At 55.5% G+C, this 18107-nt stretch overlaps 1 protein-coding gene across 18 annotated transcripts; it reads left to right on the plus strand.

Moving 5' to 3' along the window:
• The first annotated feature begins 3507 nt into the window (after positions 1–3507).
• SFTPB (surfactant protein B) lies at positions 3508–14994 on the plus strand. 18 transcript variants are annotated; one of them, XM_081100931.1, is made up of 11 exons: positions 3508–3625; positions 3899–4029; positions 4276–4347; positions 4700–4825; positions 5735–5893; positions 6112–6201; positions 10134–10317; positions 10756–10916; positions 11996–12076; positions 12595–12678; positions 13451–14935. In XM_081100931.1, exons 1-10 carry the CDS (start codon positions 3562–3564, stop codon positions 12655–12657), a joined length of 1131 nt encoding a protein of 376 aa, XP_080957057.1. In that variant the 5' UTR covers positions 3508–3561; the 3' UTR covers positions 12658–12678; positions 13451–14935. The 18 variants fall into 18 exon arrangements, with proteins under 18 accessions (XP_080957057.1, XP_080957072.1, XP_080957073.1 ...); XM_081100946.1 differs by having other exon boundaries at positions 3534–3625; positions 14279–14994; XM_081100947.1 differs by having other exon boundaries at positions 3534–3625; positions 14440–14936.
• The last annotated feature ends 3113 nt before the right edge of the window (positions 14995–18107 follow it).

Consider the following 18107-nt stretch of genomic DNA (forward strand, 5'->3'; position numbering starts at 1 on the left):
AATGTACATGCATGTAACATATGTGTTGAAATATGCATGGGAAAATCTGGAAGAGAATGCAGCCAAAAGTCACCAGAGTCCCTTTCTGAAATTAGGATTACAGGCAACTTTCCCTTTCTCCATTGCCCACTTTTGTGCATGGATTTCTTTCTTTTTTTTCTTTTTTTTTTTAAATATATTTTATTGATTTTTCACAGAGAGGAAGGGAGAGAGATAGAGAGTTAGAAACATCGATGAGAGAGAAACATCGATCAGCTGCCTCCTGCACATCTCCTACTGGGGATATGCCCGCAACCCAGGTACATGCCCTTGACCGGAATTGAACCCGGGACCCTTCAGTCCGCAGGCCGACGCTCTATCCACTGAGCCAAACCGGTTTCGGCACTTTTCTTTTTTTTTAATATATTTTTTATTGATTTCAGATAGGAAGGGAGAGGGAGAAAGAGATAGGAACATCAATGATGAGAGAGAATCATTGATTGGCTGCTTCCTGTATGCTCCCCACTGGGAATTGAGCCTGTAACTCAGGCATGTGCCCTGACTGGGAATCGAACCGTGACCTCCTAGTTCATAGGTTAAGCTCAACCACTGAGCCATACCAGCTGGGCTGGATTTCTTACAACGACAGTTATCAATGTCTCTTTCCAGTACCCACTCCCTTCCTTCTATGTGGGTACCAAGACTTTGAAGGCACTGCCCCTCCCTCATTTCAGCCATCTGCAGGGATGAACCCTGTCTATTGTCAGCCAATCAGTGCGTCCCACTGCCCCAGCAGAGAGATGGGTTCAGGGATGGGTGTGTACCCCATTTTGAGCCAATGAAATGTGTGATGTTTGCAGGGGTTTCAGGGAAGAAAGGTTTCCTCTGTCATCAGAGCTACCAGAGGTCCCCACTCTCTGCCTGGACAGTGGGGGGAAAGCAGTGACATCTGGAACAGCCACCCCCATTTCACTCCGAGAGGGGAGCACCAGGAGCTGGGAGAAGACACACCGGGAATTGGAGAACAGGCACACAGAGAAAGTGACCTGATGTGAGCCTATGGACCAAGCTTTGCATCCAACTACTTGATCTATTTCTGGACTTTTTAATTCCATGAACCAAAAATTTCCTTTACATGTAAGTCAGTTTGAGTCAAGTTCTCTCTTACTTGTAACATTAAAATACCCGATACAAGTATTTTTGCAATTAGAAATAAATTAACATAAAATTAGCAAAAATGTTCCCCAAAGCCGGGCTTTTTCTTGCTAGCTTTAGGGAAGCCTGCAAGTTAATTTTAGCTCATCCTTTGCCTCAATAGTGCTTGTTACTGGATAAACACGAAGTGCCATTTGGAAGATGTTCCCATGTTGACCTGTTATATCCTGAGCAGGATTAATCCATCGAGACCACCTGGTTCAGGAAGTGTGCTTGCACGCACACTATGGACAAAGCACCCACTATGGACAAAGCCCCTCAAGGGTCCTGTGAGACCAATAGATCTGAATTAGGTGAGATCCCTGCCCCCGGGGCCCAAAGTTCAATTAGAGAGACACCTGCCTCCCTAAACAGCACCAGGAGGAGGAACAGGAAGAATGTCATCAGTTTGTTCAGTCTTGCATCTCCAGTGCCTCGAATAGCGCCTGACACATTGTTTTTCTTCATTTCTATATGTTTTAGTTGAGTTTTAGAGAGAGAAGAAGGGAGAGAGCTAGATAAATAGAAACATCAATGAGAGAGAAACATCATCGATCAGCTGCCTCCTGCACACCCTCTGTTGGGGATCGAGCCAGCAACCCAGGCATGTGCCCTGCCCGGGAATCAAACTGGTGACCTCTTGGATCCTGGGTCAACACACTCAACCACTGACCCACACCGGCCAGGTGTTGATTATATATTTTTAATTGAATGTATGAATAAAAAATGAATAAATTAGGTTATCATAACACAGGCTTAAAATGGGAGTCAATGCCAGAGTACTAACTTCACCTTCCAGACCTCTCCCTTCCGGCTATTGCAAGAATTTCATCCCTTAAAAGTCTCCTTCACTCCCAAGTATTTCTGGCAGTCTCTGGGCACATCCTGTCGTCAATAGTGAAAGAAATGCCTTTTTCGGTTTCTCTTGGCTATGGTACCCAGGACGTCCTTGAGTCCTAGCCTCTCACAAAGGTGTTATTGGGACAGCTCTCTCTACTCGCCCCTTTCCTAGAACCCTGGATGACTGGGGACCAGAGCCTCCCACAGAGGCCCAGCTGCTCTGCGCTGCGACGTAGGTAGGAAGTATGTACTGTGGGAAGCCAGTGGGCTCCAGGGCTCTTTGTTACAGCAGCTAGACGCCCCTGACCAACACAGCCCCGCAGGCAGCCAGCACCAGTCCCCGCTCTCCTGCTCAGCCAGGCCTGACTGCATCCACACCGGACACAATTTGTTTAACACTAAACTACAAGCACATTTCAGTCCCGCCTTCCCGAGCCTGTGTGCACCTCCCAGGGTTCCCAATCTTTGGTCACGCAGTGACACACACCCTTGGTCAACTCTCATGGTGGCAACCGCGGTTGTCATGCTGACACGGGCTTGAGGTCAACCCGAATCCCTGTATGACCTGGAGGGTGTCGTTTGGCCACCCTGTGTCCAACTATTTTCATCCTGGTGCTAATTCCAGCCCGACCACATCGTGAGTGTTAGAGCACCGCCCAGAGTCCAGAGGGCTCCTCAGCCTCAGATCGCCTGCTCACCCAGCGGTGGCCATGAGCGGGTGCTGTCCTCCCTCCGCCGGCAGTAGCGTCGGCCCCAGGTCACATGGTGTGCTTCTCCCTGAGTGTGCCCTGCCCAGTGGGGCCTGGCCTGAGCGCTCTGCAGCTGCAGAGACCAGTTTCTTGCTCCTGAACCACCAGCTATGCCCCAGCCCCGCCCTGGAGGACACAGCACATCCCCTGGACAGGTCTGTCCCACAGCCACTCGGGGAATCAGTCCTACATCCTTGTCTCAGACTCTGGCCCTCCGTTTCCTCTCTGTTTCATGTAAACACTTCTGACTAAAGCCAGCCATGTGTCACAGAAACAGGAGTTTCCTGGGGGAGAGGTCAGGGCGGTGGGGGGGTCCGGCTTGCCCCTCCGGTGCTTGCCCTGGGTCAAGAACCAGGCAGGAAGCTCTGAAGAGCATTGCTCAAGAGCAGAGGGAGCCCAAGAGGCCTGGGGTAGAGACGGGAGGGGTCACTCTGGCGGCCCTGGCCTGGCCTCAGTTTCTCTCCCGTAGCTCAGCGAGATGGGGCCAGATGTGGAGGCTCAAGAGCCCCCTGGTTGGAGGTAGCCAGGTGTCCAGGCCCATGGGAGTGAGAGCAGGAGGCAAAGGCAGCAGGAACAGGCAGCAGGTGGAGGCGGGGGAGGGGGAGAGAGGGAAGAAACGGGGAGGGGGGCAGGCAGGAGTGTCGCTGCTGGGAAAAGGTGGGATCAAAGCACCTGAAGGGCTCTCCAGGACAAAGGCAAACATTGAGGTCACCCCTGCTCCACACGGCCCTGGCCCCACATACCCGCCCGCAGCTATAAGGCCCCACCTCAGGCAGAGCATCCAGGCTGTGGAGGTGCCATGGCCAAGTCTCGCCTGCTGCTGTGGCTGCTGCTGCTGCCCACACTCCGGGGCCCAGGTGCTGGTGAGTCTCCCAGCTTCTCTCTCTGCTCTCCCTCCCCAGGACCAGGTGTTTCCTTAGTCTGGGTGTTATCCTCATTGTAAAGATGGGGAAGCTGAGGCTCAGAGAGGCCTGTCCAACGTCACATCTGCTGGGCTCTAGGCTGGTGGAACGCAGAGCTGTCTGACTCCCGCGTGTCTAACGGCCACGCGTTACCAATAAAGCTGGGCTTGGAGGTTGGCGAGGTTAGGGTGCCAGGTGTGGCTTGGATCCCAAGGTTGCTCTGGCCCCAAACAGAAGCTGTAGGGACCACCTCCTCCCTGGCCTGTGCCCAGGGCCCCGAGTTTTGGTGCCAAAGCCTGGAGCAAGCATTGCAGTGCCGAGCACTGGGGCACTGCCTGCAGGAGGTCTGGGGACATGCGGAGGCCGTGAGTACCACCCAAGGGTGCACGGGGCTAACAGTCTGGAGAGAGGGTGCTGGGTAGACTCTGGATAAGTTTGGGAGATTGGAGCCCCCTAGGGGGTGGGTGGGATGGGATGGGATGGGGTGGATGAATGGGGTGGGATGCGATGGTGGGTAGTTGCCGGTCATCCTCTGCCTGAGAGAGCCTCACCTAGTTGAGCTGGGGGCATGCCCCTCACTCATGTCCCCACCTTGGGGTCCCCGTCCCCAGGATGACCTGTGCCAGGAATGCAGTGACATCGTCCTCATCCTCATCAAGATGACCAAGGAGGACATTTTCCAGGTGACAAGGCCCAGACCCTGGATGAAAGTTGGGGGCCAACAGGTGGGGACAGAGCAGGAAGAAGAGGTTCGCCTCTTAAAGGGCCCATTTCCAGGCCGAGGGTGAGCCCTGCGGTTGCCTGGGGATCCGGGCACCTGCTGGCCAGGAGAGGGCTCTGGGAGCGAGCTCAGCTAGAGATGGTTGTTCCGGAGGGGCAAGGGGCCCAGCTACTTAACCCCTCGGCCCTCTCGAACGCCAGTGCCCTGAGGAAAGGGTGGCCAGTCTGCCAGTGGTGCCCTGTGTGCAGAGGCTGACCGCGGGGGGCCGGCTGACTGTCCCCTCTCCATCCCTGTGGCTCCCGCCTGCCTCCCAGGACGCGATGCGGAAGTTCCTGGAGCAGGAGTGCGACGTCCTGCCCCTGAAGCTGCTGGTGCCCAAGTGCCGCCAAGTGCTCGACGCCTACTTCCCGCTGATCCTCGACTACTTCCAGAGCCAGATCGTGAGGGCTGCCCACCCGCCGCCCGCCGCCCAGCGATGCCCACACAGCACCCCACCCGCCACACACACCACACACACAGACCCTGCCCACCTAGTCCAGGGATGCCCACACAGCACCCCACCCGCCACACACACCACACACACAGACCCTGCCCACCTAGTCCAGGGATGCCCACACAGCACCCCACCCGCCACACACACTACACACACAGACACTGCCTACCCGCCACACACAGCACCCCACCCACCACACACACCACACACACAGACCCTGCCCACCTAGTCCAGGGATGCCCACACAACACCCCACTCACCACACACACCACACCCACCACACACACAGACCCTGCCCACCTGCCCAGCGATGCCCACACAGCACCCCACCCACCACACCCACCACACACACACACACCACATACACAGACCCTGCCCACCTGGCCCAGGAAAAACAATGCCCCTCAGCCAGGTGCCCAGCTCACTGTCCCATCTGCTCAGCTGTACACAGTGGGTTCACACATTAACAAACAACCTCACATACCCTTATGCCCTCACACAAACACAGGCCCGGTCACACACTCACATACACACTCAATCTCACACAAAGCCCACACTCACACATACACACACTCACACACAGACATATACTCATTCATTCTCACATACATACATGCTCACACTCATTCACACACATTTCCAGGCACCTGCCCCGAAGTTCCCACATGGCCCCATCTCCACCTTATGTCGCCCCCCAACCACCACCACAGAGCTCTAACCCTAACCCCAGCCAGCCTGCTCCCCCTCCCCCGTTCCAGGCCCAAAGGCAGTGGCCCTAGTCCCTGAGGCTAGAGCCAGCCTGGCAGGAATGGGTTCCCTCCTCCACCTTAATCCCTCCCCCTCCATTGTTCCCTAGAACCCCAGTGCCATCTGCAAGCACTTGGGCTTGTGCAGACCTGGGCGTCCAGAGCCAGGGCGGGAGCCAGAGCTGCTGGACCCTCTGCTGGACCCTCTGCTGTCCGAGCTGGTCCTTCCCGCGCTGTCTGGGGCCCTCCAGGCACTGCCTCAGACGCAGGTGAGGAAGGCCCCGCACTGGTGGCCATCCAGAGAGCTAGGACACAGCGAGCCCTATGAGCCCTTGGGCCCTGGGTTGGGGGCAGAACCGGAAGGGAAATGAGCAGCTCTAGGCAGGGCCTGAGGCAGGGGGGGTAGAAAAAGAGGATGCCTGAAGGATGCCTTCTCCGATGCCCAACCCGGTGCCCAGCCCAACTTCCACGCCATTCTCTCCGCTAGGATCTCGCTGAGCAGAAGTTCCCCATCCCCCTCCCCATCTGCTGGCTCTGCAGGACTTTGATCAAGCGAGTACAAGCCGTGGTTCCCAAGGTGAGGCCCGCACAGCCCCACCTTCTCTGCCTCCTCACACCCTCCTCACACCTCCCTCAGTGGCCGGACTGTAAGCTGGGAGGAGAGCCTTTATGCACTGCCCCCACCGCAGGGACCCTGGAGCTCAGGCTCAGGCCCAGGAGGCACCAGGCCCTGAGCTCACTTAACTAATGTTGGCCCGCCTCTGTGCCAGGCCGGCACTGGGCAGGTGTCAGAGCACAGAAAGGGATGAGCACCTGCCGGGAAGAGACCCCGAGGTCTCTGTGAACAGGTGCTTTCGTGTTTCAAAAGGAGAGCTTCCATAGGTGCTCCCCCTCCCTGCCTGTGCCAACTGGGAATCTTTCAGACCTGGAGTGACCACTGCCCCATGCTGTCCTGCCCTGAGATGGGGCTCAAGTAGGGAGAAACTCTGCCCCCTCCGCCCTTCCCAGGTGGCTGAGGGCTCACGGCAGACAAGGTCCCTGCTTTGCCGAGTCTGCATTGTGGTGGAGAGATTTTTTTCAGAAAGTGATAGGCTCAGAGCAGAGAATTAAACAGCTGAGGTGAGCAGTTCTCCACTCGTTGGGTAAGCCCCTGAGCAGACCCCAAGCTACATTCCCCCACTGCTCTCCACAAAGCCTTACCCGAATCCCAAACAGGCTGCTCGCATTTCGGCATTTCCACTCCAAGGTTTCATACAGGATGGGCAACTGGGGGCAGGGGTCCGGGCAAGCGTTGGGGCAGCTTGCACGTTTCAGATGCAGGCTGGTGAGCGAGGAGGTGGCAAGGGTCAGACTCTGAGCAGGGGACTCTGGGACCAAGGCTCCGGGCTGAGGAAGCACCTGCTGGAGCCAAGAGCCCCCCGCCTGTGTTAGCAGCGGTGGTAGGACCTTCCAGGAGGGGCTGGGCCCACTGCTGTCCGCTGCCACCCTCCCCAGTCCTCAGAGCTGGGAGCTGTGGCAGCGGGTCCATCCGGGAAAGAGCCTGTAGAAAGTCACTCCCGGGCCACCTCCACACTCGGCTTTCCTTATTGCTATTTACACTGAGCGCCAGGCCGCCCTCTTAGAGACCCACAATCAGGGCCAGGTGACCTCTCACAGCTGCAGGACACTAGAGCCTAGGAGACCCCTTTGGGAAACCCATGTCTGCTGGCCACCAGCTGGGCTGCTGTGGCTGTGGGTGGTCTGCGGGGTGGGTGGGTCACCAGGGTCAAGTGAAGGGCAGCTCAGATTGACCAGTCCAGCCAAAAAAATATTTAAAGAGGGAGGTGACGGGCAGTGATGGGAGGATGAGGGTTAGGCTGGCTGATCAGGGAGTCTCTGAAGAGGTGGCCATTAAGCTGAGACCGAGAGCTCAACAAGGCCTTGAGGACAAAGGGCCTCACTCAAGAACGGGCTTGGCAAGCTTGAGGGGAGCCAGCGTGGCTCCAGTGGGCAGGCGGGGGAGGTGGTCGGAGAAGGGAGCAGGAGGGTAGGCACAGCCAGGCCACGTGGGAAGGTCTAAGCCAAGTTAAGAAACACTGGGTTTCACTCTGCATGCAGTTTACAGTTGGTGAGGGGCTTCAAGCTGGGGATGCTATGACCTGATTTATACTCTAGAAAGACCACTCTCCTGCTCCTTGAAGAAGGCGTTGGGCAGATGAGAGGCAAGGACTAAAGCAAAGAAAATACAGTGGGGCCTTGACTTACGAGTTTAATTCGTTCCGAGACAGAGCTCGTTAACTCCAATTACTCTGTCAACTCAATGCAAAAAATCGGCCGAGAGACAGCTGGTATCTCAAAAAACTCGTTAGTCGGGACACTCGTAAGTCAAGGCCCCACTGTAATTAGATTACTGCAGAAACGGAAATGAGAGAAGATGGAACTAAGAGGGTAGACCGAGGATATGTTTGGGAGGTCGGCTCAGCGGGACTTGGTGATGAATGAGACTTGGGGAGTGAGGACAGAAGAGGAATCAATGAGGGATGACTCTGTGGACTTCGGCTTGAGCGACCAGGTCTTAGGCCACCAGCTGAGATGGCCTAAACTTGAGAAAAAACTTGGGCAGAAAAGTAAGTTCTTTTCTGCCCCTGTTAAGTTCGAGATGCCTGTGTGGCAGCAAGAGGGTATTTCAAGCAAGCAGCCGAGTACCCAAGCCCTAGGCCAGTGATGGCGAACCTATGACACGTGTGTCAGAGGTGACACACGAACTCATTTTTTTGGTTGATTTTTCTTTGTTAAATGGCATTTAAATATATAAAATAAATATCAAAAATATAAGTCTTTGTTTTACTATGGTTGCAAAGATCAAAAGATTTCTATATGTGACACGGCACCAGAGTTAAGTTAGGGTTTTTCAAAATGCTGACACTCCGAGCTCAAAAGGTTTGCCATCACTGCCCTAGGCAAAGGGTCGGGTCAGAGACATCAAGCTGAGGGCCGCTGACTATGGACAAGAGTCACATCCAAGGGAATGAGGGGGATCTTCCAGGGACAGAGTGGAGGAGGAGTCTCAGTCAAGCCAAGGCAAATGCCAGCAAAAGAGCCTGAGGAGGGACTGTCAGTGAAGGGGGGGAGGGGGACCATGACATGATGTCATGGAAGCCAAAAGAAGAAGGCATCTGGAGAAGGAGGGAGTGGTCACCTGGGCTGAAAGCTGCTGGGAGAGCAAGACAAGACATGGCCAGGGCATTGGCAACAGCAGTTGCTGTGCCCTTGAGAGCTGTTTTGGAGGAGCGGTGGGGATAGAAGCCCAGTGGAGAGGGCTCCGGGAGATGGAGGGAAAGACGTGGAGCAGCCAGTAGGGACAACTCTTCAAGGCGTCCCTCTGGGAAGGAGAGCAGAGACGGGTGAGGCTTTCTAACGCCGCAGGCTATGCTGGCATGCTCACATGCCAAGGAGACCCATCAGTGGGCAGGTGGGAGAAGCCATGAGGAAGGAGAGAGCAGGGTGCAGGGCGAGGAGAAGCCACGAGGAAGGAGAGAGCAGGGTGCAGGGCGAGGAGAAGCCACGAGGAAGGAGAGAGCAGGGTGCAGGGCGAGGAGAAGCCACGAGGAAGGAGAGAGCAGGGTGCAGGGCGAGGAGAAGCCACGAGGAAGGAGAGAGCAGGGTGCAGGGCGAGGAGAAGCCATGAGGAAGGAGAGAGCAGGGTGCAGGGCGAGGAGAAGCCACGAGGAAGGAGAGAGCAGGGTGCAGGGCGAGGAGAAGCCACGAGGAAGGAGAGAGCAGGGTGCAGGGCAAGGCCCTTGCGAAGGGGGGAGGGTGCAGCCTAGTGCACAAGTGGATGGGCCGGCCTTTGACAGAACGGGATCATCGGGAGGCCAAGTGTGGGATCCCATGCGAGCAGGTGGGTGCATTTGGTGGCATGTACGCATTTGGAAGGTATGACACCCATACACTTCCCTGTGCCCACTCCCAGCAGGGGCTGCAGCAGGAGCAGGGCCAAGACCAACTTGTGGCGTGCGGATCCTTGTAAAGTTGACATGCCCTGGTTGAGGGAATGAAGGGGTGAGGCACAAGCCAGCGTTCTTGCCGCCTCCACACGGCCCTTTGGCTCAGACCTTGTGTTTGAAATTGGGATCGGTGGGGAACTCCTGGCTTTCCTCGGGGCTCCTGCAACCTGGGACATCCTGGCTCCAGGAGCCACAGACTACTCCATCCTGTGGGTCCGGAGGGGGAAGGCACAGGTGTGGTCCACCTCCCCTCCAGCTGCCGTGTGACCTCGGGGCTGGCTGTGACCCTTTCAGCAATTTCAGTCGTTAGTCAGAGCTGGGTCCACAGCCCTGTCCCTGTGTTCACCCACTGCCTCTGGGCAAGTCCCCTGGACGCTGCGATGCCCAGCGTCCTAATCTGTAAACAGCATAATAGTTCTCCAAAGGGAACAAGGGAATGTCAACAAGGTGCCCAGCTGGTCCCCTCATGGAGTAGATCTTGCAAGAGAAGGTTCCATCCCACCCTCTCTCGGCCCCACCCCAGGGTGTACTGGCACCAGCTGTGGCCCAGGTGTGCCACGTGGTACCCCTGGTGGCGGGCGGCATCTGCCAGTGCCTGGCCGAGCGCTACACTGTCATCCTGTTGGACGTGTTGCTGGGCCGCGTGCTGCCCCAGGTGGTCTGCGGCCTTGCCCTCCGGTGCTCCAACGAGGATGGCGCTGGCCCAGGTGAGCCTGCTGCCCCAGCCCTGCCACTGCCCACTCTCATCCCCCTCCCCCAGCCCTGCCACTGCCCACTCTCATCCCCCTCCCCCAGCCCTGCCACTGCCCACTCTCATCCCCCTCCCCCAGCCCTGCCACTGCCCACTCTCATCCCCCTCCCCCAGCCCTGCCACTGCCCACTCTCATCCCCCTCCCCCAGCCCTGCCACTGCCCACTCTCATCCCCCTCCCCCAGCCCTGCCACTGCCCACTCTCATCCCCCTCCCCCAGCCCTGCCACTGCCCACTCTCATTCCCCTCCCCCAGCCCTGCCACTGCCCACTCTCATCCCCCCTCCTCCAGCCCTGCATGACCCCTCCCTCTCCCTCTCTGGCCCCCCTGCACTGCCCCAGAGAGGACAGGAACTGAACACTTCTGCGGGGCGCCTTTGACTGTTTCCTGTCCAGGTCTCACGCCCCTGGGGTTCCTGCCGGGAGAATGGCTACAACAAGACCCCAAGTGCCGCTTCTGCGAGTTCGTGACCTCCCGGGCAGGGAATAGCAGTGAGCAGGCCGTGCCTCAGGCAATGCACCAGGCCTGCCTCCGCTTCTGGCTGGACCGGCAGAAGGTGCGGGGCAGGCAATGGGGACAGGGGCCCTTGCGGGGCAGGCAATGGGGACAGGGCCCAGGGCCTGCCCCAGGGAGAGGGTTCAGCCAGCAAAGGCTTCCCAGCAAGAGATGCACAGAGCAGGCCAGACCCCTGCGGGCGAGGAGCTCAGGCAGGACGGGATGTGGGCTGAACAATGATGGGGCTGTAATGGGCAAAGCCTGCTGTGGTCGGGAATGGCCTCCGACAAAGGGCGTGGCCCGGAGGACCAGCAGGCCTCCCGTGGACCAAGTGTGAGGCCGGTTTTCCTTCAGGAGATGAGTAACGCCAGGGCCAGCTGGAGCAGGAGGGGGCCTGGCCTTCTCGCCACCACCCGCCTGTCCCAGCCCCAGCCCCCTCCCGGTGTGACTCCCTGGGGACAAATCCACCTACAAAAGGAGACATCCCACCCTGGTCGGTTTTCTCAGTGGGTAGAGCATTGGCCCTCGGACTGAAGGGTCACAGGTTCAATTCTTGGTCAAGGGCAGGTACCTGGGTTGCAGGTTCCATCCCAGGCCCTGGTCAAGGCTTGTGCGGGAGGCACCCAATCAATGTGTCTCTCTCACATCAATGATTCTCTCTCTCTCCCCCTTCCTTCCTCCCTCCCTTCCACTCTCTCTAAAAATCAATGGGAAAAATACCCTTAGGTGAGGATAAAAAATTTAAAAAAGAAGAAAGGACAGTAAACTCCCTTCCTAAGTAAGCTCGGTCCCAGGAGGCAGCTCTGCCCGTGCTCTCCTGGTCGGTAACTTTCAGGGCCCCCACTGCGTGCCACATGGCATCTCTAGGACCAGATGAGCTGGAAGAGTTCCTCGAGAACTAAAATTTTAGGGGAGGGGATTGTGGTGGCTAGGATTCTGACCCTCTGCCTGGGTTTCCCCCATGGAAACCTACATTCCAGCCCCTGCCAGCTGCGTGAGGGTCTGATGCCTGGACCTACGCGGGCGGGGTCAGAGGGAGCCTGGAGTGACCCAGCGAAATGGAGAGGCCAGGCCGGCAAGGCGGGAGCACCCGCGGGGCCTGGGCCCACCCACCCACACCGTGTCTTTCTCCTTCCTCAGTGTGAGCAGTTTGTGGAGCAGCACTCGGTACAGCTGCAGAGCCTGATGTCCAGGGGCTGGGATGCCCGCACCACCTGCCAGGTGGGCCCTCCCCTCCCAGGTGGCCCTAGGGCTTTCCTCCGCCCCCAGAGCCCCCACCGGCTCTGGCCCACGATCCTCAGAGACCCCACACCCTGGGTCCAGAGCAGCCACCCCCTTCCCCTTTTAATATAGAAAAGGCAGGCTCAGAGGGTTCAAGGAAGAGCCACGAAAGAATGAAAAAAGGAGGAGTCTGAGAAGGGAGGGGCAGCTTAAAGGAGTAGGAGTGTGATTTGACGTGCATTAGGGGATGGGGTGTTTGTTCATGGAGCCGTGCATGCTTGGTGGGGGTGGAAGTGTCCCGGGACAAGCATCATCCCACTTCCTCTGGCTCTAAACCCTCAAGCCCCCGCCCCCCCCCCCCCCCCGTGGCTCAGAAGTGGCCTGAGAGATCACACGAAGAGCACCCCCGGGGGCAGGTGGAGTGAGAGCCACCGCTGCGGAAGGAGCCTCGGGCCCCCTCAGAGCTGGGGATAGGGGATGGGGTGCAAGGCCTGAGACCCAGAGCTGTCCCTGCGCAGGCCCTGGGGGTGTGTGCGGCCACGCTCAGTCCGCTCCAGTGTATCCAGGATCCCCTCTTCTGACGAGAACGCAAAGCTGTGCGGGTGAGTCCAGGCCTCAACTCGGGGAGGGAGGGGGATGGGTCCTGCACCCACCAGGTGGGGCTCTGCTCCCCAGCCCCCCTCCTCACAGGCCACAGCTCTTGCAAGGCTCCCGGGGAGCCCCCCACAGCTCAGCCTGGGCTCCCTGGTCCTCGGTGTTTGGTGCATTCAGACCAAGGCCGACCTCTCCTGACACTGAGGGGAAGTCAGACTTGGCTGCCCACACATGTTGGCAGGAAGCCGACCGTCACGGGCCCTCCCTCCCGAGGCTCCTTTCGCCCTCTCTGACTGTCATCCTCTAAGTCAGAGGTGGCACCCGCTTAGGATGGACGGGTGGTCACATGCCCCTCTGTGAACAGGGGCCCCGGGCAGGAAAGCGACCCTCAGAGGGACGGACACAACAGTGACTTGAAGTCCCCTGAGAGCAAACTTGGTCTTTACAATTCTGCTCAGGGCCAGCCCCTGACAGTGGTCACTTATTCATACCTTCACTCACTTTCTGAAAATGCCCTGTGTCCTGGAGCCAGGCCCCTTTCGGGGGGCAGACTTGTATGCAAAGCAGGGAGCCCCTGGCCCTCCTGGAGCTCACTCCCCGGGTCCACCTCTTCCATCTGAGGGGGAAGCCCCACTCCTGACACCTTCTCGAACCAAAGCCCCTGTGGGAGGCGGTGGGAGAACACGGGGAGGAGATGTCTGCCCCGACCAGACCTGCCCCACAGGGACGAGGTGAGTGACAGCAACGGACCCGGACCAACGAGGGCCACGCCTTTCCCAGCTCCCAGGTCTCCCCGCACCAGGAAGAGCTGGGCCAACCACCCCTTTGAAACAGGAAGAGCCGTGGGTTGGGACAGGAGGCCTCAGCTCTGCTCCCAACTCTACCATCAGCCGGCCGCAGGCCCCCAGCAAGGAGACGCTGCCCCTCGCTGACCCTCATTCTCCTCCGCAAGGGGGGCCATCAGGTGTCTCCAGGACCCCAGGACCCCCCCCACGTGACACGGCTCCTCCTCAGGCTCCCCCCTGCCCCCCCCCCAAGAGAAGCCTTCACTCCCACGCCCACCTCCTTTCCTCAAAAGGACTTTAAGCTGGTGGCCCACAAGCCTGCAGCTTGTACCCTCAGTCCTGTGTCGGTCTGGCCCATCCTCTCTGGGTGGGAGGCACGGCCACGGCGCGTCTTCGGAGGATGAGGGGCTCCAGTCCAGTCCAGACCAGCCCTCCCACGCCACCGAGCCAGCCCAGGTCCCATGGATCCCGCAGGGCTGGGCCCAGGTGACTGCGCCAGCCCCAGCTGCACGGCCCTTCCCCAGCTCCAGAGGACAGTGGGATAGCAGCTGGGCCCCGCCTCCCTCCATCTCTACGTATGCACGACACTAGCTTTACAATTATTTTGCTAACCCTTTCACAAAATTCAGAAGAATAAAAATGGAAACATAAAGTGCCATAACAGATAGACATGAAGTCTTCAAGCTTTTTTTTTTAAATCGGGTCCTCTCGGGCATGGTCCAGGACTCAAGCATGGTAGGGAGGTGACTGGGCAAGCCTTCACATCTGAGCTGTGCTGCTGCTTAAGATGTAAAAGGGGCTTTCTTTTTTATCTTTTTGTAAGGTGGACTGGCAACTGGTATTTGAAATTCCACGTTGATTTGATTTCTGCTATGATTTAGCCCATCCAAGCTCAGATGGTGTTGTGCTTGCTAAGGATCGGTTCCTGTGTAATGCAACGCCTGTAACAATGCTAATAGCGCCCTTTCTCCTTGTGCTAAAAAGAAAAAGACACTGTCCTCTAAGATGCCGCGGAAGCCACAGCCTCACCGTGAAGGTAGCTGAATGGGGGCCCGCCTCACTCCCCTCCTTGATGAAGCAGACGCCATATCACTCTCAGAGCCCCCCTTATCACTACTTCCAGCCCGGCCCCCCTCTGACCTCCCCGCTCCCAGAGTCCACTCACTGTGGTGAGGTGAGGTCTTAGGGCACCAAAAATTCGAAATATACAGAAAAACAAATAAGTAGCCCTGGCTGGTTTGGCTCAGTGGATAGAGCATTGGCCTGCAGACTGCAGGGTCTTGGGTTCAATTCCAGTCAAGGGCACATGCCCGGGTTGCGGGCTTGATCCCCAGTACGGGGTTGCTGGAGGCAGCCAATCAATGACTCTCTCTCATAGTTAATGTTTCTATCTCTCCCTCTCCCTTCCTCTCTGAAATAAATAAAAATATTTTTTTTTAAAAAAGTAAAACAAATAAGTAGACCTTTAGCACTGAAGACCCAAATGCCTGGAAATGTCCTTTTATTTGCAAAAGAATTTTTGTCATTGCATTTCCTATTATAAAAGAAATACATGTTAGTCATAGAAAATTCAGAAACCGCAGACTAAACACGAGCAGGACTCACCCACAATCCCCCGTCCCAGGAGTGCACTAGAGCAGGATGTGTGCTTGTCAACACATCCCCACACCCCTCCACTAGGCAATCACCGAGGGGGGCCTTCTGGACACAGACATGCTCCGCCTCTGCACTTAACCTTTTAAGTAGACTTTTGTAAATCGATAGCACACTGTTGTCTTGAAAGCCACTCTGTCAATGGCAAGACCAAGGTCCCTTACGGAAGAGAGCTGGAGACGGTTTTAAAAGCTTGGTTGGGAAGATGAACCCAACCCTGAAGGAGGGGGGCGTTCATAGATGAGCACCCAGCCAGCAAGGCCGGGCAGAAGGCCCGGGAGGAGGTAGGGCCAGGAGCAGAGGGGCCCTTTCACTTTCGGGGTGCGGTGCGAGAGAACGCAGTTCCTTGGAGAAGCCTGGCTCCAACACAGGAGAAAGAGTGAAGAGACGGCCTTAGGAGGGGCCTGGAGACAAACCTGAGGACTGCCTCCGAGGGTACCCCTGAGTGACCGAAGAACGCAGCCACACCCAGGCCCAAGAGACGTCAGAATCGGCTCTGAACAAAGTGGTGGGCCCACAAGGACCCGTGACTGGGACCAAGGCACTGACAATTCACAGACCTTGAGAGCAGCAGAAGTCAGACATGTGAAGCCAATGTGGGCACAAGAAGGTGGAGATAGGGCCAGATGAGTGATAACTGGATGGAGACCCACAGACCAGGCGTGTCACGGCACCTCTCCTCACGGCAGGGCAATCTGTACATCATTCACAGGACAGGGAAGGAGGTTCAGTAGGGGCTGAACATCCTATGTGATAAAAGCCTAATACGCAAATCGACCAAATGGCAGAATGACAGGTGGAACAACTGGTTGCTATGACGTGCACTGACCACCAGGGGGCAGATGCTCAACACAGGAGCTGCCCCAAGCCCGCAGGCCCCAGGCCAGCCAAGGTAGGTGCCAGCGGGAGCCCCTGATCACCCCACCGGTCTCCCCGCAGATTGGCCCTGATCACCGGCCAGGCCTAGAGACCCTACTCATCCATGAATTTCGTGCATTGGACCTCTAGTTAAACAATAAGCGACTGAGTTATTTTCAAATGGAAATAGGAAGCTTGGGCACTTAGGAGCCAAAATTAACTAGTTCAGTTGCAGAGAAATAAAGACAGTGGTGTTTATGTCCCCTGGTTAATGACTGGGGTTTAAAATCCACAACACAATCATGGTAACATTGTAGATCATTCCAAACTTTTCTCTGCACATACACAAAAATAGATAAACGGATTTTTTTTTAAATGGGAACATCCTATGTATGCTGCTTTATAAATGGCTCTGTTCATTTAAAAATAACCTGTCCAGCCCTGGCCAGTGTTCTTCAGTGGTTAGAACGTCAGCCTGCGCATGGAAAAGTCACAGGTTCGACTCCTAGTCAATGGGTCATACCAGGGTTGCGATTTGCTCCCTGCCCCCAGTTGGTACGCATGCAAGAGGCATCCAATCAATGTGTCTCTCTCACATCAATGTGTTTCTCTCTCTCTCTCTCTCTCTCTCTCTCTCTCTCTCTCTCTCTCCTCCCCCCTCCCCCCACTTTCTACTGTCTCTGAAAAGCAATGAAAAAAATATCCTCAGGTGAGGATTAACACATAATAATAATAATAGTAATAAATAAAAATAACCTGTCCAGCCCTGGCTTGGTGGCTCAGTTGGTTGGAATGTCATCCCATACACCAAAAGGTTGTGAGTTCTATTCCTGGTCAGAGCACATACCTAGGTTACAGATTCAATCCCCAGTTGAGGCATGTAGGGGAGGCAACCAATCAATGTTTCTCTTTCACCTTTCTCTCTCTCTCTCTCCCCCCCCCCCCCAACTTTCTCTGTCTCTAAAATCAATAAACATATCCTCGGGTGAGGATTTTAAAAAAAGCTTATTTTATTTAAAAATAATAATAAAAATAACTTTTCCAGGTCAATATAGATATCCATAATCATTGCTAATTGGTTCATGATACAAACTTTTTTTTTCTTGATACAAACTTTCATTTTTAAACAACTCTTATCAATTACCAATATCTGATCAATTCCAACACGTGAAATCTGGGGACAAAAACTATGCACATCTTTACTTTCCATATGGGCTATATTACCAAACTGCCCCTCTGTGTGCACCAGCAGTAAGAAGGGTCTCTTTTCTATTCTCACCAACCTGAGTTTTAGCAGCCTTTCAAATCTTTGCTAGTCTAAACTATAAACATGAACCCTCTGGTTGTTCTAATTTTCATTTCTTTGTTTACTAAGTAAGCATTTTTTACATTTTTTGGCCATTTATGTTTCGTCTTTTATGAAATGCATATGTGGGTGTCTTGCCCGATTTTCCATTGGAGTGTTTTCATTGTTTTACCAGTAAAACTTTACTGAGTGTATCCACTCATTTAATGTCCTATAGGTTGCAAATTTCCCCTCTCATGTGTCTTTTAAATTTAGGATATGTTTTCCACATATGTACCTTTTGCTTTGTGACTTCCGACTAAGAAAGCAGGGCTCTCACTTCCTTCTCATCTGTGGTTCAGACTGGCCAGAGCCTGAGGTCTCCAAGAGAAAGCAGATGCTGGGATCACAGCTGTGAGGACATGCGAGCCAGGCCTCTGGCTCCCACAGCAGTGGTGGAAGCAAGCCACATGTCATCCACAGAGGACCTCAAGCTACTGCATACAAGATGTGATCGTCAGCTCTGAGCTCTGCAACACCCAGGGAGAGTGTAAAGAGACAAAATCGTTTGTGCAAAAGAAGGAGACAGAGAACACAGGCTTAGCATGACACCATTTGCTTAACGAGCGTTCGGAATTGACCCCAGGTGCCACGCATTTCCCTAGGGCTGGGCATAAAAGAAAGTTCCAGTCTGTCCTTTTGGAACTGAGAGTCTAATTAGGGAGACAGTCATTAATCATAGAATCACATAAAAAGAAAAACAGAATACTTCAGTGTGGTAAGTACCATCAATTAGAAATACACATGGTACTGAGCAGACATGCGAGGTCAGAGAGGTGAAAGAGCAGGAGTTAAA

The sequence above is a fragment of the Myotis nattereri genome (genome assembly GCF_964212035.1).
Source record: "Myotis nattereri genome assembly, chromosome: 10".
In the NCBI taxonomy this organism is placed as follows: Eukaryota; Metazoa; Chordata; class Mammalia; order Chiroptera; family Vespertilionidae; genus Myotis; species Myotis nattereri.